The following is a 24,741-nucleotide window of genomic DNA, read 5'->3' on the forward strand; positions in this document are numbered from 1 at the left end:
CTCCCTCACCTCCGCCACACACAGACAGTTTCCCGGGACCCGCTCCCTCACCTCCACCGCACACAAAGAGCTTCCCAGGATCCGCTCCCTCACACCCGCCCTCCTTCCGTGCCGCTTCCCTGCCGGTGGAAGTGCCTCGCCGCGCATGCGCAGGCGCGCAGGGCCCCCGGCAGTGCCCGCGGATTGGCCGGGGCTGCCGGCGGCGCGATGGCGTCACGCGGCGCGCGGGGCCCGCCGCAGGGAGCGGCGGCGCAGGCGGAAGGTGCGAGCTGCGGCCCGGGCGGGGGGCGCTGGGATGGCGGGCGGCGCTGGGCAGGCGGGCCGGGGCTCAGGGTAACTGTGGGTGTGCTGTTCCTCCCCGTTGGAAAGAGGCACAGAGCCACCCCTGCCTGGCTCCTTGCCCGTTTACGTGTTGCATTGCCTAAAGTTAGGTTTGCGGTGGTGTTTTTGTCTTTTTTTTTAACACGCCCCAGATGCGCAGTCACGGGCGGGTGGGTGGAGACCGCAGCCCGGTGCGGGACGGGGCTCGGAGCTGCCTGGGCCGGCTGTGAAACGGTGCGAAATGGCTCCTTTTGCGTTCTATTTGTATGTGCCTGAGCGTGAACAGCCCGGCGAGAGGCGGCAGTGCGCGCTCGCAGCCCCCAGAGCAGCCGGCTGAGGCGGGGCGGCGATGCTGCCCCCTCTCCGCTCTGGCGGGACTGCGCCGGGGCTCCCCCGCATCGGCAGGACACGGAGCTGCTAGAGCAAGCCTAGAGAAGGGCCACGGAGTCGCTGGGAGGGCTAGAGCACGTCCCTGTGAAAGCAGAGCGAGGAAGGTGGGGCAGCTCAGCCTAGGGAAGAGGAGATTGCATGGAGACCCCACGGCAACCTTGCAGTGTCTGAGGGGTCCTCCAGGGAGGTCAGAGACTGATGGAAGTCCCACACTTAATCAGGAACTGTGGTGTAGGCCAGGGAGTAATGGGTGCAAACGAAAAGGGGAGACATTTAGATTAGATATTATGAAAGAAATCCTTGGCTGTGTGGGTGGTGAGACACTGGAACAGATTTCTCAGGAAGGTTGTGGATGCCCCAACCTTGGAAGTGTTCAAGGCCAGGCAGGATAAGGCCGTGAGCAGCATGGTCTGGTGCGAGGTTCCCCTGCCCATGGCAGGGGTGTTGGGATTAGGTGATCCTTAAGGTCCATTCCAGACCCTTCACATTTGATAATTCGGTGCTTGCTCCCGGACCTGAACAGGAGCTCCTGGCAGCAGAGCAGCCGTGCTCACTGTGTCCTCCTGTGTTTGCAGTGCATGTTTGAAATCTTAGCAATTGTGGCACCTGCTGCCACTGAACCACATGTTTATTTCAGGCTGTGGTTGGAGAGAAGAGGAAATGTGAGTGTGGTGGTCCCAGGATGAGGGAAGAGACGAGAATCTCAACTCCATGTTTCAGAAGGCTGATTTATTATTTTATGATATATTAAAAGAAAATGATACATTAAAACTATACTAAAAGAATAGAAGAAAGGATTTCATCAGAAGGCTAGAAAGTAATGGAATGATAATAAAATCTTGTGACTGCTCACAGCCTTGACACAGGTGGCTGTCATTGGTCATCAAGTAAAAACAGTTTCACATGCTGGGTAAACAATTCTCCAAATCACATTCCAAAGCAGCAAAACATGGAGAAGCTGAAGCTTCTGAGCTTCTTAGGAGAAAAGATCCTGAAAATATTTTTTTTCATAAAATATGTCTGTGACATGTGAGTACTGTAATTCTGGGAGTAAAGGAGCTGTCATGAGACAAGGAATTTGGAGGCAGGAGAGGTGTCTCTAGAGGACTGATGGTCAAAGTCTTAAAAGTGTTTCATAGTGTGTTGTACTCTGTTGAAGTGAAAGGATAAACAATGTTGAAATGACAAGTCAAAAAGCAGTCTGCAGTGATTTTGACAATGCTGGGGTAATGCTTTTGTTTTTCAAAAATCTCCCAAACACAAGGAGGAGAGAAGGGAAAAATCAAAACTTTTGGGGAAATAAGAGAAGAGGGAAGACATGTTAAAGGAAGGACACAAAAAGAGTTCCCTTGTCCAGATGTTGGACACTGAGGATAAAAGTGATATAAACACTTTTCGTGGTCTGCAGAGATTACCTTAAATTCAAGGAGGTAATTGAATTTAATTAGGCTTCCATATTTCAGCATCAGGTTTATACATGTGACATTTTATCATTTTGGGTTGTGATTGTGTCAAATTGAGCTTATTTGACAAGAATTTGATTCATATTTGAGAGATACTGGTGTGTTTTTACATCCCTATAAACACATTAACTCAATATTTCAGTTAGTATAATTGCACCAATGCAGACACTAAAATTTCACTTAGAAGATAGGAGTTTCATGTTACTTCTGCACTGTATGCAAAAAGTGTTAGTTTTAATGTAGTAGCTCATTAATTCTTGTTAGTCAAAGTAAAACTTGCCAACACAATAAATAATGAACTTTTAAAAGGGCTTGGTTGCTAAGTTGTATTAAAGCTCATGTCATACTGAATAATGTCTTGATGGAGACAGGACCATATCTGGTATTTAGGGAAGAGTGACTAAGTAGGAAAGGAAACATAGAAGCAGAGAAGTTAATTGGAGATACTAAGTCACTAAAATGAACAGTAACATAATTGATAAAAAAGCTGCTTTAAACTTTTCTTATAATTGAAACTCAGCCCATTATTCAGCCCATAATTTGAGAAATTTATTGAGTTCTTTAGCCAGAGTGCTTTATATGGAGTGAAATGACACAAACATGGTTTATTATGACCTTTCCCATCATGACCTTTGCTGTAAAAAGTCAGGGAAAAAATGCTACAGGATTTCTGCTGTAATTCTCAAATCAATCATTACTTTTTTTTCTTTCCCCCTCAATATGCAGAATGTCAGTGGCTGCTTACTGTGTATTTTGCTACAGAAAAATAGGAACTTCTGGTCCAACCACAAAAAAACACCTACCCTGGTATGACATCAGTAAGTAGAGTTCATTATGTATTGATCTGAAGTGTTAATACAAAGGAATGACGTGACACCATGCTTAATTAAACAATACTGAAGTTTTAAGCCCTTGAATGCTTAGTGATTAAAAGCTTCTGTTTGTTCCTGCTCTCTGCTTCTGACCTTGCTTTGCATGGTGATGTGTAATATGACACCGGCAGATTATCTGGGAGCAGATATGAACGCTAGATGAGGGTCTTTCCCTCACTAAATGTGATCTCCTTAAACTATCTTCAATTCCACTTGTATCTGATTTTTTTTGTAGTCTCTAGAGCCATGAAATAGTTACATTCATAAACAGTGAATAAAACTTGTTTATATTATTTCTTTTTTCTTATTTACTTCAAGCTCTGCTTATTCTCCGTTTTCTTTGGTGTCTTCAGCATATAATAACAATTCTTACAGTTCTGAAATTTATTTCTGAGCATTAAAGATAGGATATTGCAATTTCTGTTCTACAGGAAGCATTGCATTTTTTTTCTTTTTCAAACTTCTCTGCCAGTTATTTCTTCAACATGTAGCTGATGCCTCTTGTCTGCATGCAAAATTCTTATGGCCTCACAAAGATGGAAGCTGATAGCAGTGGTTGTGGGGCAAGTCTCCCAATTCATGCTGAGGAAAAGAAATTATTCATGATAGGTGAGATGTGTTACAGTGGGTTTGCTGCTGCTGGTAATGATAAGAGTTTCTCTGGATAGAGATCCTTAGGTCCAGATAATCAGATGGACTTTGTAGATACAAAGTAGCTGAAATCTGGAAGGAATAATTTTATTTAAAAGGCAAATTGTTGCAAACAGCATGTATTATCTGTTTGCTTTATAGATTAGATTCAATTGAATTATTATTTTAAATGTATTTACTTATGGAGACGCTGCAGGACTTCTCAAAAACATACATAGTCCTGTGTGTAATAATATACACTGAAGAAATAGCTGCAATATACACTGAAGAAATAGCTGCAACATGTAGGAAAACGTTAACTCCTTAAAACAATTTTGACTTCCACATCACTGCTAGTGTTACAGGCAGAGAAAGTTCACTGTTGTTTCTGATAGCTGAGCAGTGCATGCAATTGAGAGGTAGCAATATTCAAAGTAAATGGCTCTGGCAGGAGACATGTTTTATCATCTTGCTTAGGAGAGCAGGAAATCTGAATCGAGTAATGTTTTCTCCAGTTGTAAATTTTGGTTAATAATTTCTTGAAAGAGAGAGAGCAATAGAATTTTTTTAAAGCTTGTTCTTAATGATTTTGTATTCTTACTGTCTGATAATCAAATGGTAACTCTGCATATATTGAGGTGATTCACACAACTTTGTTTGACGTTTGGTTTTGATTTTTTCAAGGAAAAGTTGCAAAAGTAACTGGATCACTTATACTAGGGTAAGTTGTAACCAATGAACATATATGTAACTTAAAGATATGGTTAAATTTTAATATGTATATCTTTCAAAAAATGTGACAGTATTAGGGGACATTAGACATGGTAGAATATAGTCTTGAAGCACAATTTCTGATAGTTATAACTAATTTCAAGTATTTGTAGCCTTTTCTCCACTTTGCTAAATCAAGATAAATGGTAAAATCTCTATCGTTTATGCCAGTGTGATTGCTAATTTTTTTATTATGTTGTTTTAGTTGATATTCATATGCAGTTTTTTTTTCTTTAAAGAGGCTTTGTTTTCATTACCTATCAAGTCCTGTCCTTAAATAAGTTACTGAAAATCGATACTCAAGCTCTACATCAAGAAAAACTGAAATCCTATATATATGTACGTACAGCTTCTCTAAGCCCGAGTGAATATCAAGGTAAGATGCACAATTGTTTGAGTTCCAAAAACAGAATTCTAAGAGAGTAGAATGTTTCTGGAGGTCACCCTTATATAACAAGTAAAGTTCTGTTTCCTGAAATCTGTTACCAAGAAATGCCACCAAATTTATTTTAAGCTGCTGACTGGTTTGGTTTTTTTTAAGATGGTTCTTTCTATACATAGTTCTCTATATATCAAATAATTCTCTTTATACAATGTCTATATGTATATGTGTGTATATTTCTTTTTCCATATATTTACAAAATGTGAGGTGAGGGAACTGTCTTTTAGACTTCCAGTAATATAACAATACTCTTGTAGGAATTACATACAGAGCCAGAAAAGAAATCCATAAAGCAGTGAGGAGAATTCTAGAAAAAGAAGCTAAAATCTTCCGGACATCTTTTAGTGGTAGGTATTGAAAGTAGGACTTTATCTATGGTTATTATTTTTTTACAGTAAGAAGTAGGGCAATTAGGAAGTAAAACATTTTTTTCTTACAAAGTTAACATGTTCTTTGGTCCTTGAAATTGTGATAATATAGCTTACAATTTCTATATTTATATGTATTTTCAGTCAGTTGTCTATTTTCTGTGTATTAGAATAATTTATTTTCTTAAAGTAAGTGAAAGTGATGGCTATGAGGATATTTGAGGGTTGTTTTTTTCCTTGTTCCAGAAGTGATTTAAAATTTAAGATACCAAGTCGTTTTTTTTTTATTTGATATCATTTTTGTGTAAAAAAGGTGTTTGTGGGATGAAATACTCCCAAAATCTCATTCTAGAAAAGTATGTATGCTTTCATCAAAATTGACAGTATTAACTGAAAGCAGCACAGTTTTTTGGATCAGTGTTACTGCTTTTTCAAGTAATTTGAAACAAGAATTTCCATTCCTATCAGAAACTCTGCTCCTGAGGCATACTGTCTATTCTCATTTAACTCTCTGTTAAATGATTATAGCAATGTGCATCTCCACTGTCATCTTATGAAATTAATTCTTCAAGGTCAGAGCCTCAAGAGTTGCTAATAATTTGCAGTTCCTACTGGTAACTCTGGTTGGTAAGTGCCAGCCAGGGGTTGTCTGTCATGTAGATACATGAAATACCAACTTGGTGCCACTAAAATGAGACAATCTCAACATTTTAGGATCAGCATTTTACTGATGTCATTCTGTCCTTGTTCATTGCACTAATTTAATGTGTACTAATTTACACTCTTAATTACTGGGAACAAGTAATACTCAAATATTTAAAAACTACATATTTCCATACTCCACTAATGGAAATGTGTCTGCTTAAAATGCTCATTAATAATAACTTGGATTTCATTTGTTTCCTGGTCAAAGAACAATTCAGTACCTTTGATGGAGAAGATCATGAGTGTGCCTTATGGCTTCTCTTAAAGAGAACTCAGTCAGAAGACAAAGCAACCCGACTGCAGGCTGTACAAGACCTGGCAAGCAACAGTCACTGGCATGGTAATGTATGCTGATGTAGCCTAATTTGTCCCAAAAGTTCCACACAGTCTCAGTTAGCTGTTCCAAGCCTGCTGACAACATGAAGAAAAGCTAGTAGCTGCAAGAAGCATAAATATGCTCTGAAATTTGTCTAAAATGTGGGGGAATTATTTACATATCAAGTAGCTGTTCTTTCCTAATACCCTGATACACTGAGTGTCTGCAGTGCAGGCATCTCTGTTTCCCCACCACAGGATTGTAACCATTGCTGTGGCATGGAGAGCAGTTCATGCTCTTTAGTTCCTTGGGTTTTCTGTTGGGATTGCTAATGCAGTCACAAGTTTTGGCAGTGGTTTTTTTTATAAGCCTATGTAAGAATTAGTTTAAGGTCATTGGTTAAGTTAATAAAAATTGGTTAGGAGCTGATAGGAAGTAATGACAAACCAGAGGTAGAGGGCTGCTACATGCAAGCATTATCTATGAGACATTTTTTGCCCTAGTTATTATTTAATAGTAATAAGTTCTCCTTCTTGCTCTAGCAGCAAATATCCTTGAAACCCCAGGTAAAGGGGAGGTGTGTGTATGTGTATTTGTGTTTCCTCCTTTCCCCTCCACCACCAGGCTATATAAACTAGGTGACATTCCATTCTGGACTCTTGTTTCAGTCATTTAGTCAGTTGTGGATCTTTCCTATTGAAATATGAATCCCAATATTAGCAGTTAGATGGTGCCTGGGCCAGTCTGATCCTCGCTGCTGGGCCAAAGGCAGCAACTGTGGTGTAAATCACCCCAGAGATACCTTGGCTGCTGGAGATTGCAGCTGGGCACTGAACAAGTCCAGGCTTGTCAGGAACTCGTTTTCCTCAGGATGAAAGCTTCAGGCGATGGTGAAGAGAAAAAGGAGAGGATTCTGCTGGAGGGTTTAATGTCCAGAGGTTTATTCCAAGGTTACAGAGGTCTGAACGTAGGCAACTGCTCCAACAGAATCATTACCGCATGGCCTCATTACCTTTTTAAGCTCCCGGGGCAGGGGGAGGGGAGGGGACAGGTGAGCCACCCAACCAGGTGAGAGGGGCAGGGTCTCAAGGGACGAGGGACACCTAGGCAGGCCAACGACCCCTGGGCATAGGGGCATCCTTTGAACTTGACCAACCACACCACGCCTTGCTGGAATGTTAAGCCTGATTGACAGGACTCACTCAGCATGGGGGCAAGGGGGAAGGGAGAGAGGTATAGGCACACCTGGGGAAGGAACCCGGAAGCTTAAGACACATCGCAACACTTTCCCTTTTCCAGTGCAATTCCACACCATGGGATTTATCTTGTTTCAAATCGCCTTTTTAAAATTCTAAATAATTTCCACAGGGAATTTACACCAGCAAACTGTGTTTGAAAATGTTTCAAAGCTAGGATATACAAAAACTGAGTTTTGTTCTTTGTAGATGAATACTCTTAGCAGGTGATTTCAGAGCACAAGATGTCCAGTATCAGAAATTTAGTGCCTTTTGTTATCTCCCTTTCTCTGTAGTGCTCACTGTTGAAGTATTTGGACATTTCACAAACACTAATTATTCTTGCCAACTGCCTCATGAAGGAAACAAGCTTTTTTTAACCTGATGCTTCAAAACCAAGTCAAAGAAAGTTTAGGGCTGAAAGTATGTGCTGATTTTTCACAACTAGGACAAAGTGTTAGGCTCCAGTGAGTTCAGTTTGCAGGTATAAATTACCTCCACCAAAGGAAAAGTGTTGCCAATCTATGACTGTGAAAAGTATCTTTTAAATGGCTTGTCAGTTTTGTTCTAGAATTGTATAATAGTAACAGGAATAGAAGGAAATTTTTGTAGAAAAAAGTGTTGATCCACTTCAAGGTTTTATTTTCTTTTCCTTCAGTTTGCCACTGAATTATCAAACTGTCCTTTAATGAACAGTTAGTGCCCAAGTGGATTTCAGCTCAGTGTAGTGCTGGTCTAACATCTGCACTTTTTAAATTCTGGAATTTATGGTTAGAAAATCAGAAGATTTTTGTAAGTGAACTGCAGAGAGATAGTTCTTCTTTTCAAGTATATTTGCAAAGTAGATCACAAACTACATTTAAAACAAAATTAAGTATCTAAGGTTAGTTTTAACTCTAACATTCTTGTACAACAGATTATCAGTATGTCACAGTTGCTCAAACCTGTGATCAAAGGACTGCTATAGGTTTGGCTCGATCCAAAGATGTTGACCTGCGCTTTTTCCTGCCTCCACCACCATTGCCAAAAATAAAAACTGTAAGTAAAAGAAAAGTGGGTATTAGATGATTCTTAGTTGCTTACTTCTTTTTTACTACTGTTGTTGAAAGTGAAGTTCATCTAAAGTAACTGACTAGTAGTAAAATACCAAAATAGAAAACTGTAATATGTGATACACCCTTGGGGTATATCTGCATTAGGGAGTGCCATGATGGAAAGAAATAAGGTTGGAAGTATTGATCAGTTATTACTCTTAGACTGTTATCCATGTGATATATTTACAAGCAGTGAAGTCTGAGCCACTTACCAGTCTGACAGACACACTGCTTGTCTCTATCCAGTAGGCAATGTGAAGAAATCCTCCTGGATTGCCTTGTTGACACTGACAGAATCCTACACAGGAGCAGAGTATGCTCCTGGAGGCCTTTGCCTCTTCAGTAGTACTTAGTGCTCTACTGAAGGCCCACCTCTTCACTGCCAGCTTTTGGGTGCCAGCAGATCCTTATTGGATACATTTGGCCTTGCTTTATTTTTAAGTTAAAAATTAGCTTAACGCATTTGAAATGTATGTATATGTTATATATATGATGGTCTGAGGAGTCATGTCATCAGCTTCTTCAATAAACAGAGCTGGCATATGAAGTATAATATACAAGGTGTTTTGGAATGCTAATAGAATGAAGAGGGGCAGAAAGCCCTGTCAGAAAATACCTGTGTATCTTAACCAACAGAACTCTGAATATCAGCTTTGATTGGGTGTGATAGTCTCAGTTTTTGCTTTCTTGCCTTCGTAACATTATGTGATAGTGGATCTCTACCTGCTAGTCCTTAAATACTCGGTTACACCAGTATATGGTTGTGGATACATTTTTACAGCAATGTGATTGCTAGGTGATTGAAGTTAAGAGTTGCCAATCTGCTGCTCAGGAAGTTGAAGCAAATCATTGTGGCAGCTCTACGCAAATAAGTCTCCATCTCTGACTTTATCAAAGAATTAGAGTAACGGCAAGTTCAATGATGGTGAGCAAATGAAATTACTTTGTGGCATCTATCAATATATGGATTGTTATACTGATACTTATATTAATTTTTCAGACCAAACTTTAAAAGAAATGTCTTCATTTTTTACTAATAATTTATACACTAATTTTAATGTTGCACTACCAAAAGTACAGCATCACAAGTTGGTGGATGAGGAGGGTGATTGTGCCACTCTGCTCTGCACCGGTGTGGCCTCCCCTTGAGCACTGTGTGCAGTTTTGGGCACTGCAGTATAAAACAGATATTAGACTATTAGAGAGTGTCCAAAGGAGGACAGCAAAGATGGTGGATGGCCTGGAGGAGGCCACATGAGGAGTGGCTGAGGTCACTTGCCTGTTCAGCCTGGAGGAGACTGAGGAGAGACCACTGCAGTCACAACTTCCTTGTGAGGGGAAGCTGAGAGGCAGACACTGATCTCTTCACTCCGGTGACCAGTGACAGGAGCTGAGGGAATGGCCTAAAGCTCTGTCAGAGGAGCTTTAGGTTGGATATCAGGATAAGTTTTTCACCCAGAGGGTGGTTGAGCAGTGGAACAGGCTCCCCAGGGAAGTGGTCATGGCCCCAAGCCTGACAGAACTCAAGCAGTTTTGGACAATGCTCTCAGGCACATGGTGTGATTCTTGGGGTGGTCTTGTGCAGGACCAGGAGCTGGACTTCTGTGATCCTTGTGGGTCACTTGCAACTCTGAGTATTTTATGATTCTATGAAAATTTCTATTAGTTAAGGATGAACTTGTAAGATTCCTCTGCCAAGAGGAATCGGTTTTTGTTCTTGTCTTTGGAACCATCAGGATAATATCACCAAAATATGAAATGTAAAGCTTGCTTTTTATCATTTATTTGGTGATTTTGTAATTATCAGTTTCTAAAGTCTTTACAGATAAAACTACTAAACTGAAGTTGCAGAGCACTTAAGTCCAAGGTTCAGATTTTACGGCCTCATTAGTATGGCTGATTCCATTATTTCAGATATTCCTCTCTTCTGCATTTTGCTTCATGCTTTGAACAAAATAACCTAAAAGCTGTTCATGCTTACTTCTCACAGGACGATCCCATAGAAGATGAACTTCGTTTGTTGTTGGTGTCTTTACCTCAGACTGGTCTGGATCCATGTGTCCAGTACTTCACATCCCTTGCGTTACGGGAAAGTAGCCAGACTCTGGCTGCACAAATGGTGAGTTCCCATCTGCAGAACAGAACTGTTTGGGTTCTGTGTGCCTGCAGAGCTCGAAGATATAAATATTTTTCTGTATTTTTTATCATTGTAAAAGGAAGAGAAGTACAGACACTTTGTGAATGTAGAACATGAGCAAAATCTCTTCTAAATACAGTCTCTCTACTTGAAAGCTTGTTTATATTTCCCAGCTGTGCTAGTTGAAAGGTGTAGTTAAGGATTATATCTTACAAGCCTTCCCATTAAGCAGACATTTCAACACTCTGTCCAAAACATTCCTTCCCCTTATAGTGCTCATAAAATGATTTTTCACATTTCATCTTACTGTTGTTTGAATGTCCTTTTACTGATGAGATTATTAAACCTCCCTTAAATCTCTAGTAAAATGGTAGGTTATTAGCACACCTTAAATAGTAAACTCTGTTACATCACTTGGAAGTGCCTCTTTGAAATAGGTCCCCCAAACCAGAACTGCAGTAGTCTGTGGTCTGTTGGGACCTGGATCTAGGAATTCTCCAACTGTGTCTGTACAGCAACTTCCTAAGTGGCTTTAGGAATGTCATTTAAAGTGCCATTATTGTTTAAAAATGTTATTTATGTCAATTTCATCCACTCTCTCTGTTAATTTTACTTTTTGTTGTGTAAATTCCTTAATCAGTGATTTTTATTTTTTAAAAGATGCAATAACAAAAATGAATATCATTTTAATAACAATGCTTGTCAGTCTTCGTTTAGAGCTTCCAGAGTGCAGTAACTCCTTATTTTCTATGACAGAGTTATGTGTGCTATTTTTACACTATCACTCCTTTACTGTTTTCACAGCCAGAGCTCGTGCTACAAAGGGAGCTTTGGTAAGACATCACACTTGGAAGTATTTTGATTTTTATCGAGGTTATGTTGGTCTTTCTGCTGCGTGATGGAGAGACTGGTCTTCTGAGGCTGTGCCACATATTGAAGACCTTTCTTCCTCCTCTTCTAAGTTTTGCAAGTCTGGAGTTACGCTGATTCTTGCTTTTTTATGCTTAAGCAAATGATCTTAAAAGATGACAGTCATTAACAAAATGAAAATAATACGTTTTTCCCCTTTATTGTATGTTTTGAAGTTAATAGACTAAGGAGACCACACTGAAAATGTAGTTAATATTTCCAGTTTAAAAAAGTAAATACTTTTATGATGTGCTGTTGTGTAATCTGTACATTTTGAGAAGTGCATGCATGCTGTGCACTCTTTAAAGCAATTTCTATAGATCATTACGCACTTAACATTCTAGATTAGAAATCCTTTTTTTAATGTAGCCATTTGAAATGTGTTACTATTTTTATGGTTTTTCATTTCAGGGAGGCTTGTGGTGTTTTGGAGGAAATGGACTTCCATATTGTGAGACATTGAGTATAGTCCCTTCAGAGACAGTGGAACTCTTTTGCTTGCAGGCTTTAGTACAGCATTCTAAGGTAATTTGTCTTCAAATTGTAACTGAAAAGCTACATTTATAGACATTCCTCTCTAATGCACTCTCATGTATTGGGAAGGAGTTCCATTTCCTTGTCTCCTATCCCTTTCTCCTTCTGTAAGAATGTTTAAACAACTGAGATGGGTGTGAAATGAGCACTTTCCTGTAACATGGTAGGGTTTTTTTCACTTGAGGAAGTGTCTGTAAGTTTTGTTGTTGTTTCTCATTCACCCTTACAAATTCCCCTGTACTATACTTGTATGTGTCTTTGAAAAGGTAAAAGGGCAGCTCTGAGGATGTAATGCCTGGTTTTCACAAAGCAAAATAGTGTCATGAATTCACTCTAATTAGAAACCAGAACAGAATGCAGACCTTACCCATACACAAAGGTATTCTTTGGGCAGAATATTGCACAGCAAACAGCTAATAATACAGTGGTCTTCCCAGGACCAGTCTGCTTTTGTAGGCACAGATGAGGAGTATGGAAGACATTTTGTAACAGTGTTGCATCTTGTTTCCTATTGCTACATTTTTCTGTGTACACTTAATTGTTCAGAAGCCTAGAATACTGAAAAACAGTGTTGAGAACACCAAATGGTTACTGATAGTTGGGATGGATAAAGTGCAGCTTCCTGGTATTCTTTTCACATCTTCCACATACATGGAAATTCTGACTTAGTCTAGAATTTGTTACATTTGAGATTTTCAGTTTAAGCAAGGTGTGTGTACTCATTCCAAATGCCTGTTGAAAGCCACAGGCTTGAGGATATCAGCAGTTCCAAAGCTACCCTGCATATTCATCTGGACTAAATTGTTTGTCTTAGGATCAGTAATGATAGCAGTACTATTTGGAATGTAAAAAAGTCTTTTTCATTTTGAAGAGAAGGAATTATAATGATTGCATTTTGAGTGATGGACAAGTGGCTCTGGTTGAGATAGTGCTTTAGCAAATACAGACAATTGACCTGTTCAGACTCTCGAACTTGAGTTGAAATTTGATCATGCCAAGTGGAGAGCATTTCATCTCCCTCAGACATGAAGAAGGGTAGAGAGTTCATACTCTGAGATTTTCAAGTTGTCAATTTATAGGAATTATGCATGTTGCATATTAAAACCTTTATTTCCTCTTCAAATATGGCATAATAAATTCTAGATTAATCTAATTTCTATGCAACAAGGGGTGTGTTATACCTACTTCTTAAAACCCTCAAATTTATGAATTAACAGTGTCTAAAAATCCTTTTGCAGAATGTCTATTTATTGTCACTGCATTTACTTTGTCGTCCCAGATTTCCTCTCACTGTGATAAAATTGAAGCTAAAGGAGGCCTCCAGCTACTGCAGAGGATATACCAGCTACGTAAAGATTCTGCAAAGATCCAGAGGAACATAATCCGCATTATTGGGAACATGGCTTTGGATGAACATCTGCACTCATCCATAGTACGTGCAGGTAAAAGGCAAGCTGTCTCAGTGGTAGTCTTCTACTCCAAAAGTTTCAGATAAATAAATAAAAGAAATAAATAGAAAATGTCAATATGCAATTCTGTAAGTCCAAGCTGATGTTTGATGTTAATTACAGTGTGCATTTTTACACAAAGGAGAAGAAGCAAAGGCATGGGAAAAGATGGTGAGGGTGATTAAAAATTTGCAATGGCTGTGATATGAAGAACAAATAACTAGACTAAGACACTTAGCATGGAAAAAGCAACTGGAAGAGAATATGACAGAGATTTATAAAATTCTCTTCACTGGCATTGAGAAGGCAAAGAGGGAATGGTCATCTGCTGTTTGTTGTAATGCAAGACCAAAGATTCTTGTACATTAAATTATAAAAAGAGAGAACAAATAAATAGTATTTTCCATATGTTGTGTGACCAAAATAAAACTTGCCACAAAACATGGTAGTGGAAGACTCATAGAGCTTCAAAGAGTGATGAGACAAATTCATGAAATGAAAAATCCATAAAGTTCTACAAATGGAAACAAAGTTGACTGCTGAAAATCTGAAGGTATAGACTAGAATCAGAATTGTATAATTGTCCTTTTGTATTCTTATTCTTATATTGGTCTGCAGCTTCCATACTGCTCACTTCTGAAGAAAGGCAGCTGGACATAAAGGCCTTTGTCCCGGGTTCTGGCACAATTCTTAAATCCTAATGATTGCTGAAACCATACATGTAGAAGAAGAGATTGAAGCAGGAGTGTCAGCATCTCCCTGGGACAGAGCTCTCAGTACAAGAGGAATTTTAGGCAGTGAATCAAACTCCAGAGATGAGCAGTTGGATACTACTAGTCCAGAGTTGATAAAGCTTCTCTTTTATTGCTGGATGATGCATAAGAAGAAAGAACCTCTGAGGCTCTTTTTCTTGCAAAAACTGCTGGCACATAAAGAGGAAAAACAGTAATGCACTGTGTAGTAGCTGTGATGGGATATCTGGGAGTAGAGCACTTACTTTTGATTCTGAACAGTTATTTTTGACTCTTCATTTTGACTGAGAAATGCAAAACCAGAGACCAAGCTAGTTTTAGTCAGACTATCTTCCATTGTGTTTGGAGAACTGAAAGTAGACTTAAGATATACTTAAGTTATACTTAAGTATAACTTTCACAGTGGTCAGCATGTATTCTGCTTAGAAACATAATTTAAATACATTATTCTTAAAAAAGAGTAGAGTCCTGAAAGGTCCTAGTAGTTTTGTTAGTTTAAGGCAAAACTCAAATGTCAATTTGTTCTTTTTCTCAGTTTACAGTAAATGGTTTTGAATTAGCAGCTTACTGACTATACTAGTAACAACATAATGTAATGGTTTTGAAACAATGCTCATGAAGTAAATTCCCAGGTTTTATTTCTGGACTTGACTGTAATCTAACTGATTTATAGGCTGTTTTTGCTAGCAACAACAAGATTTATCAGGATTTGAAAGAAATGTGTGCATATGCATTTAAAAATATTCCTTTACATTTCTCAGTAGTCTGTGATAATTGCCTTCCATGTTTGAGAAAATTTTACACCTTAGGTGAAGTTTCATAAAGTGTTTGTAAGCCATACTATCTTTGACTTAAAATTTTATTGAGGATTATATCCAATTTGTCTTATGTTTCTAATGTATAAATAGTATACAAATTTTAGAATAGTGAAGATATTTTAATCACATAGAGAATTTTTCTTATGCTGGATTTTAGAATTAGAAATTATTGTACTTTCACAACAAGCACCAAATTTTTTTACCTGCCATTGCTTCTGTAGGTTGTTTTCTATACCTTTTTTATGCTTTAAGCTTCATTGTCTCCATCTTCCTGGCATTTTAGCTGCAAAAAGGGATCTGAGATCTGTTCTTGCTACAGCTATACTGACCTGCTGATACACTTTCTTTTTCTTCTGAGAAAGGGGTTCTTCTTCAGATCATAAAATGAACAGTAGTAAAATACATCTGAATTTTAAATTTAGAAGATTCCACTTAGCTAGCCTTCACTTTCCTGAGGTAAAGAGTAGATTGAATTAATTTATTTTGACGTTGCCATTCTTAAGTTTTAACATCTATTTTCAGATGTATGGTTTGATGGTTGATGTTTCTGAATTCTGTTGTTCAGATGATGTTTCTGTTAGTTGACCTGCCCCTTCCTTTTCTCAATGTAGGTTGGGTTTCTGTTCTTGCTGAAGTAATGAAATCCCCATACATCATTCAGTCTTCTCATGCATCCAGAGCTTTGGCTAATCTAGACAGGGACATGGTGAAAGAAAAATATGCAGATGGTGTTTATGTCTTACATCCACAATATCGTAGCAGGTAAAGTAGAAGGAGTCATTGTACATGCTGTACTTGGAGTTACTTGTTCTGCTGTTCTGTTACAACACTTTGGAAGAGTTGACATCAGAGTGCTGCTGTACTGATGTTACCTTGCCTCTCCTGTTCTTTGGTGGGTTGAAAGGGCTGAATTTAGATTCTCAGGTGGAAGAAGAGTAAAGGGGGTTGGAGCAGTCCCTAGGTGTGGACAGAGTATTACTGTCATGCATGGAAAATCTGAACACAAGACATGAAATCAATTGCTGCTTTGTGTGGGTTGCAACTGTTTGACCTTTGCACTTTTTCTTGGGATACAGTGCCTTGTAATTATTCTACTGGCAACAGCACATGTTGGCCTAAGTTGCAGTAAATTTTCATCCTCAGTAACTGTGATTGTGAGTCTGGGACTAAAGCAGTCTGGGTGTCAGTGGTAACTGTTCCCTGGGTCATTGGTGTTACTCTGGTTACAGTGAAGATCTAATGTGATGATAAGGCTGGAGCTACCAAGCCACATGAACAGTGGCTGGCAGGAAAGGTGTTTTTCATTATAAAGAATTATGATTTATGATATGGATACTTTCCATGCCTCATTTGATATCTTTCTTCTGTGTGGTTCCCTAATTTTTGTTTTTTTCTGAGTATGCTCTTTGAAATATCATGAAATGTTGCCCGTAAGGTAAGAAGTCACATGTCATGTTAAAAAAAGCATTTTGGCATCCCTTAGGTTAAAAGTTTCAATTTGCTAAAAGGACAGGTACCACATATCTCTTACAATTTCCTTTTGCTTGATCAGCCAGCCTGTCAGAGCAGACATCCTCTTCGTTCATGGGCTTTTGGGAGCAGCATTTAAAACCTGGCGGCAGCAGGACATGGACCGGCATTTGGATAGAAGGGCCTCAGAAGGGGAGGAGGAATACACTCAGTGCTGGCCAAAGGTAAAAAAACAGTGACATTTTCACATGTGGCTGCTACTTGCTGATTCAGGAGAGCTGTCCTGAGCATCTAGAAGGACACTGTCTGGCAGATGTCTTTTTCTCATTCAATTACTTGTAGTTTGTTATGCAAGTGACAGTTTCCAAGTTCCTGATTATAAGTTTTTGTTAATGACTTGTTTGTTGTTCTTGCAAGGAGAAATCCCTGCTAAGTTTTATGTTCTCAACATCATTCACATGCTACTGCAAGAGGTGGCAATGGCTGCTTTCCTTATGCTCTCTCTTCTTTTTTTTTTTCTTTTTTTAATGGAACATTATTGCTGAGGAAGATTTATAGAATAACATTTTAAATTAAGTTCCCTTTCTTACCTAGGTGTCTGAGTACCTTACTTTGTGCAGATTGCTATTTGAGTATTGTTGGTGAATAAGTAATTACTGCTCCAAGCAAACACACTGGTATAGCCACTAAAAGTATCTCTGAAACTCGAACTGATCAGTCCTGCTGGCAATCTTAGTAACTCATTTCACCCAGGAGAGGGAGCCAGGAATGCACGAGTTAGAGATGAATCTCCATTCTTTGCCTGCTTTGTGCCTCAGAATCAATGTAGAATTCACCAGCATGTGATAAAAGAATGACAATCCAGGTGTAACATGTATTTGGGGATTAACCGAAGAGCAAAAGTCTTTCTTGATATTGTCCCCATAGTAACATCTTTTCTCCGTTGCTTTCAAGAATTTAAGTACATCAATTATAAGCTCCTTTGGTTTTACTTTTCTTTAATTTAGACATGGCTTGCTTCAGACTGTCCTTCCCTTAGGATCATATCTGTGGAGTATGACACCCATTTGAGTGACTGGAAAGCAAAATGTCCTGTTGAGGCTCAAAGGTAAGAAATGCAGCATCTGCAGTTTGGAGGCAGGGCCAGGACATAGACCTGTAAAGCTGATCCTTGGGATCACCTACTCTTAAAGAGTCAATTTAACTTTTCCTGTTGCTTTGAAAAATCAAATTAGGAAAACCATTAAGTATAATCATGGTATGCTGAAGTTTTTAGCCTCGTGGATAGCTACATGTGGCAATTTTGTGAATTCTTAGTCTGTTTTGCTTCATATTAAGGGCGACACTAAATGATGCTATTAGTTAATGAAAGTGTAACTTTATGTCTCAAGATGTGTCTTTTTTAAAGTGACACAATAATGCTTCATAAGCACAGCAAAAAAAATCACTGTACTGTGGCTTTATACTCCTGATAAAATGAAGCATATATTTTCATAGAATCATTTAGGTTGGAAAAGACCCTTCAGATGATCAAGTACAATCATTAACCCAGCAGTGCCAAGGCCACCACAAAACAATGTTCCTAAGTGCCACATCCACATGCCTTTTAAAAGCTTCAAAGAAAGGGGAGTCAAGCACTTCCTGGGAAGCCTGTTTCAGAGCATCACAACGCTTTTGATGAAGAAATTTTTCTTTGTATCCAACCTAAACCTTCCCTGTTATTTCTTGTCCCTGTCACTGTTCCCTGGGAGAAGAGGCCAACCCCCATCCAGCTACACCTTCCTTTCAGGTGACTGTAGAGAGTGGTGAGGTCCTCCCTGGGCCTCCTTTTCTCCAGGCTAATCCCTCCCTCAGCCTCTCCTCATAGGAACTGTGCTCCAGACCCTTCAGTGACTCCATTGCCCTTCTCTGGACCTGATGTAGAGCCTCAATGTCTTTGTTGTAGTGAGAGGCGCAAAACTGAACACAGGACTTGAGATGCTGCCTCACCAAACCTTCCCTAGTCCTGCTGGCCACACTATTTCTGGTACAAACATACTGTTGTTCAAAAAATGTTACTTTGGTGATAAAATACAATAACTGTATCTGATTCAATCAGAATGTAATTGTCCTTGCTAGAGGAATGCTGCTTTTACTGACCTTGAACAGGGTAGGTCAGAGGAAGATGCTACCTCCAAACATGTTGAAAAATAAGAACACTTTGACCCTGTAAAGATTTTTTTTGTCTTGAATAGAATTTGGTTATTAGGTTCAGTGATCTTTAAATCAGAATGCTTCAAACATTTATGCAGATATTTAGGCATGTAAGTAGTACTGTAAATTCAACTTGTGTACTGCAGCAGGGGCAGGTGCATGAAAAAGAAAGAAAATTCAACATGTATAATAGACTGGGAACTTGGTACTTGTTCATTCCCTCTTTTCTCTGGCTATATGAAAGATCAGTGCAATTATTGCATTAAGGAAAATGTGTAAGCAGGGAGAAAATGAGGAACACGAGACTGTTAATGTGCCTATTTGAAATTAGGCAGAAAAATTACAGTAAGGAGCACGTAGGTGGTTACCTGTGCAGGTCCTAGAAGACTGGAATTGGCTTTAAATTGCACCAGGGGAGGTTTAGATTGGGTATTAGGAAGAAATTCTTCACTAAAAGCATTGTCAAGCCCTGGACGAGGTTGCCCAGGGAAGTGATTGAGTCCCAATCCTTGAAGATAATATAAAGACAGGCAGATAAGGCTCTTAGGGACATGGGTTTGTGGTGGACTTGGCAGTCCACCTTGGGCTAGCAGTTGGACTCCATGATCTTGCAGGTCTTTTAAATGTAAATGATAGTATGATTCTAAGAAAACTCTCCTTGTGTCTGTCTGGAGCGAGTATGTTAAAAGAAATAAACATATATTTCCTTTTTCTTTCCCAAAGATAACATCTTTTTCATTACAAAATGGAAAATTACATTACTAGCTATTTATGATCACCCAACCATAATATTTTATAATTTTATGAGGTTAATAATAAATGAGAGATATTGAAGATATTTTTAACTAGCAGGAACAATGAGGTTGCAGTAGAAAAACAACCTTAGGTTTGGTCTTAAATGTACAGTCTCATTCACTGTTTCAGAAGTGAATTTTTATGTCTCTCTGCTAGCCTAGAGCGTACTGTTCATCTGAAAAGACACATTTGATTATTCTTTTCATATGTGTTATAAAGCAATTTCTAGTGAGAATGCTGAGACCAATAGAGATGAAGTGAATTATTTTGCACAGTGGTTGCCCCCATATCCTGATGTTTTCATTACCCAAGGACCTTCTGTGTTTGATTCTGGTTACACTGCAAGGAGCAAAGCAAAGTGCAAGTGTTGCACTTTCAGGCTTGGATTGGGCATTGGCATTGGTTTTGTTTTGGTTCTACCACAGATTCATTTTCAAACTTTAATGTGTAGCTTATCCTTTCCAGAGCTCAGTCTTCTTGTTTATAAAATGGAGATTATTGTGCTTTCATACTATTCCAGTAGAAAGCATTTGGAGATTGTCTGGCAAGTATAACTGACATTGGTTGTGATTTTTTAAATGTATTGGTTCATCATGCACTTAGTTTTTAAATTTCTGTGCATTGCTCCATATTTTGAGCATTGTATAGCAAAGTGTGTATGAGGTTTGTTCATGGTGCAGGGTGTAAAGTTCATTATGTGTTGATGTTGCTTTCACAGAATAACAACTGTTTTGCTACAATGTGTATAATGAAACTATTTAAAACTCTATAAAACAACTTGTCAAGAAAACAGAAATGTTTGCTGAGCAAAATTAAAGTAAGACTTCCTAGCAAGAGCAAGAAACTGAATTTAGCTCAATTCCCATTGTCCTTATGAAGCGATCCTTAGAAAAGTTTTTTGCTTTTTTCAATGTAGAAACAATAATGAAATAATTAATATTTGTTTACCTAATTCACTTTCATAAATGTGCAGCACTAAAATTCATTGTGTTTTAGCATTGCCTTTTAGCCTGTCACGCTCCATGATGCCTGTGTTTGTTTTCTCTGTGCAGGGAGTCTATTGCTTTCAGGAGCAGTGAGCTGCTTGACAAGCTCAAAGCTGCTGGGATTGGAGACAGACCTCTGGTGTGGGTATCCCATAGCATGGGTGGTAAGCGTGTTGCCTGTTTGGTATAAAGCATTTATTTGCATTAAAGGTTTCAGAATAAGCCATTAACTAAATTCAGGTAGAAATGCAATTATTCAGAATAGTTTATTTAAAAAATTGGCGAAGACCTAAAAATGAAAAACAGATTTCTATTTTCTTAATGCATTATATTTAATAGCATATACATTTTGAAAGGATTGTTATTGCTGTTTGTTCTTACTGTGTTGATTTAAAAACTCATTGAGTTGAAATTCATGTAAATGGAAATCCAGAGGCAGAATTTTCTCCATGATCAGGCACATAGTAAATGTCATTAGCAACAAATAACAGAAATCAAATTTGGATTTGCATCATTCATTGACATTTTATATTGATGCCTCCTCAAGCGTGATTTGGTTTTTTTCAAGTTAATCTTACATATTTGACAATCTAAGGACCAATCAACCAAGGCAAGAATATGGTTAGTTGTCTCATGGTTAATATAGCATGGTCATTATTTCCCAGTGATTTAAATCCCTGCATTAATTCAGCTTCTGTTGCCAGGTCTTCTAGTCAAAAGGATGCTGGTGGATGCTTCCAAGAATCCAGAAATGGATAAAATTGTAAACAACACCAGAGGAATCATATTTTATAGCGTACCTCACCATGGTTCCCAGCTGGCTGAATATTCTATAAATGCCAGATATCTCCTCTTCCCATCTGTGGAGGTTAAAGAGCTCAGCAAGGGTATGTTCACTTTGCTACCATCGAGCAACAGGAACTCTGCTAAGCTGTTCTTGGTGCTTTGGGTTTTTTCATTGTGCTGTCAGAGAAAGCTGGGGAAAACCAACAAACCTCCTTTTTATGTTTTGGGCTGTGTGTTAAATTATTGCAAGCAATTCTGAGTAGTTGTTTCATTTGATTGCAGAGGTGAGGGGAAAAGGGGGAGTTAGAAGGAATTATTGCATATGCTAGCTGGAAAAAGGGATTACAAATGAAATGCTACACCTTTTACTGTCATAGTAATAAAAACATCTCTCACCCTTGCCAGAAGAATGCTGTAATCTTGTAACACTGTAAAATTTATGTTGCTCTTTCTCAGATTCTCCTGCCCTTAAAGAGCTGAATGATGACTTCTTGTCTTTTGCCAAAGACAAGAAATTTTCAGTGCTGAGTTTTGCAGAAACCCTACCCACACACATAGGCAGCATGTTAAAACTGCATGTTGTACCTGTAGAGTCAGCAGGTAAGTGAGAAATAGCCATTTAATTTATTTAATTTGATATCTGTTGATGTAAACATCAATAATGAGAAAAGGTTATAAATGTTATGGTAAAAATGTAGAAAAATAAGGCTACTACAGTGTGGGGGTTTTTGTTTAAACTTTTGACTACTGAGATCAAAAGCAGCTACATTTAGATCTTAAAATAACAGTTGTTTGTTTTGATTTTGTGAAATCAGAATAACATCTGTTAAAAAAGCAGGGTAGACCCTGGTCTGATGTTGGAGTCCTTTCATTTGGAATTATGACTAATTGTGGTTTATCTTTGAATAGGTAGGCTGCATAGTGTTTCAGATGCTTCTGTAAACTCCAGCTGTTTTCTCCTTTAAAAAACTAAGAAAGAAAATTAGGCAACTGCTAATGGAAGGAAAAAGTCACAAAGCTGGTTTTCAGTGTTAAGAATCCTTTACCTTCCACATCTCATGAACTCCAGCAATAGAGGTTGCCTCCTGAAGAGTTCCCTCCATCTTTTTGCCTTTTTTAGGAGAAGGGGAAACCAGACATGTTTTTCCCTTGCTTTTATTTATGTGTGTTCAGCTTAGAAAACTGTTTTAAGTCTTATATTTTCAGTCTTTCTTTTGCACTGCCCAAGGTATCTGTAAAGCCAGAAGCCACTGCTTTGTTAGGTTTTAGATCAGGCTTTCCACCAGCTAAATCACAAGCTTGAGTGCAGGGTTAGGTACTCTGGAAAAGGTGGGCTGTACATCCCTGTTTATCTGAGTCACTATTTAGCAGTTTTTTGCAGCAGATCCTCTGGAGCAGCAATGCTTTGCAAAAATGTTGCTGATGCAGTTTTATTGCCAAGGACTGAAAAACTGAACCTTGTTTTGTTGTTATTTAACAAAATAAGGTTGAAAAGAGGGCTGAATAACAGAACCCCAGTGAGTATTGTGCACCTGTAATTTTGTAGCACGTCTCCTCTTCTAGGGGTGACACCTAGTGCAGCACCTGAGTGCTCTGGAACACCTTTGGAGGGCACATGGCAGGTCTGTAGCAGGCCACTCTGTTCAAAACACAGGCTGATGGGTAAACAGCTCCCTGTTTTCTTGCAGGTCTGCTTGGGCACATGAAAGCAGAGCTTCATCCTGCTCTAGTGTAGTTTTACATGGTTTGAGATACAGAAGTCAAAGGAAAATGGAGGATTTCTCTCGGTGATGACTGAATAGACAATAAACTAGAATGTGGCAGTCACAGCATCCTAACTGGAAAGTTAGTAGTGATGGCTGTCAAGAAAGAATAAATTTTGTACTGTAGTGTGCCCAAAATCAGCTGAAAATGGAATATTTGTATTCTACAATAAAGCAATGTAAATATTTCATTTATCTGGAAATGTGCATAGTGATTTGCAGCAAATTTCAGGTTCATTGTAGTCCAGATTTTAATGTCCATGTCAATTTGTGTAAGGGATATGGGCAATTAGTGGTGATCAGGTTCAGGTTACCATGCATTAAACTACATCCCTGATCATATCAATGCTTAAACCTCAGTCAGGACTGTGCTATCAGTAAAATGAAATTTTGTTTCAGCAAAGTTGTCTGTATGGAGAAATGTACATTTGTGTATTTCAAAAAGAGTAGAACTCTGACCTAATGGTGTCTCATGTGCCAGTGTGGGTTTTGTGGCAGCACAGAGCTCTATCAGGCCATAACTGTGTGTACTGATGCTTTTAGCACATGAAAAAATAATGATGCACAAAGAGTTTTACTGAAGATAGGAGAAGTTGTTTTTGAGAGAGAGATTGCTAATGCAAGATGTTCTTTTCAGTCTAGGTTGTCTTATGAACTTGATTTTCTTTTTTTTTTTTTCCCTTCTCCAGACATAGGAATTGGAGACCTTATTCCAGTGGATGTTAATCATCTAAATATTTGCAAGCCAAAGAAGAAGGATGCTTTCCTGTATCAACGTACACTGAAGTTCATTCAGGATGTTTTAGCCCCAGAACTGTGAGACTGAGGTTTTGCCATCCTTTCCTGCTTGTGTCCTGTGTTTGGTGTAACACAGAAACTTCTAACATTTGTTAGGGGATCTGCAGAATTACAAGGGTGCTGTGTCAATAGTATCTGCTGCTGAATAATTTCTTGTATATCTTGAACTTTAGGCACCTGTCCATTTCTTTTTCAAAATACATTCAAAACAAATACAAACTTGGCAAAAAGAAAGTGTGTGCCCAGGGTATCTTCTTTTAGCAAAAAAACCAACCTAAGCTTGCTTTGAAAGCAGGTAAATATACACCTGGGATAAAGTCTTATAGACAGGATTAGAAACAATTAAATGAGGTGGTTATTTGTTGTGTCAAAGGGCAGAAGCAACATGTGGCTGCTGCAAAGTTTTGGTTTACTGTCCATGTTAGGGTAGCCTGACTGGAGCCTGAAAAATTAGTATTCAAGTGAATTAAGGTAGCACTTTGGCCTAGTGACCCAATTTTAGGAGGTTTTGTCATTTGCCTTTTCTTTTAATACATCAGCCAGATTGGTCAGCAGACACAGCATCTGTTTTTCTGCATGAGAAAGAGACAGGTTGGTAGCTTGCCTTGCTTAGAAAATTGTGGTTGTTTTAATGAAAATAAAAAAAAAGAAATGTTCATCTTGTACATTTCCCTCCTAACCTTAGCAGCTTGTGAGACTGCTTTCCTTAGGACAGTGTGTATCTGGTCAGACAGGGCAGTTCTGT

General features: G+C 38.7%; 2 protein-coding genes across 2 annotated transcripts in view; one reads left to right on the top strand and one right to left on the bottom strand.

Moving 5' to 3' along the window:
• Positions 1 to 24,741, bottom strand: part of GTF2H5 (general transcription factor IIH subunit 5) — a 31,738-nt gene that overhangs the window by 2,981 nt on the left and 4,016 nt on the right. The gene's annotated exons all lie outside the window — the stretch shown is intronic.
• SERAC1 (serine active site containing 1) lies at positions 221 to 24,274 on the top strand. The gene is made up of 17 exons (XM_054280645.1): positions 221 to 262; positions 2,901 to 2,992; positions 4,361 to 4,397; positions 4,687 to 4,823; positions 5,147 to 5,236; positions 6,171 to 6,302; positions 8,430 to 8,551; positions 10,598 to 10,726; positions 12,065 to 12,178; positions 13,467 to 13,629; positions 15,817 to 15,967; positions 16,758 to 16,899; positions 17,683 to 17,783; positions 20,716 to 20,813; positions 21,354 to 21,536; positions 21,892 to 22,035; positions 23,888 to 24,274. Exons 2-17 carry the CDS (start codon positions 2,902 to 2,904, stop codon positions 24,016 to 24,018), a joined length of 1,965 nt encoding a protein of 654 aa, XP_054136620.1. The 5' UTR covers positions 221 to 262; position 2,901; the 3' UTR covers positions 24,019 to 24,274.

This window comes from Melozone crissalis, unplaced genomic scaffold (genome assembly GCF_028551555.1).
Source record: "Melozone crissalis strain CALT ecotype California unplaced genomic scaffold, PUWL_Pcris_2 ptg000027l_1, whole genome shotgun sequence".
NCBI classification, from domain to species: Eukaryota; Metazoa; Chordata; class Aves; order Passeriformes; family Passerellidae; genus Melozone; species Melozone crissalis.

Coding starts and splice junctions, on each gene's coding strand:
- SERAC1 (XM_054280645.1), top strand. CDS start 2,902: ATGTCAGTGGCTGCTTACTGTGTATTTTGCTACAGAAAAATAGGAACT. Junction 10,727..12,064: donor AGACTCTGGCTGCACAAATG/GTGAGTTCCCAT, acceptor TTTTCATTTCAG/GGAGGCTTGTGGTGTTTTGG. Junction 22,036..23,887: donor TGTACCTGTAGAGTCAGCAG/GTAAGTGAGAAA, acceptor TCCCTTCTCCAG/ACATAGGAATTGGAGACCTT.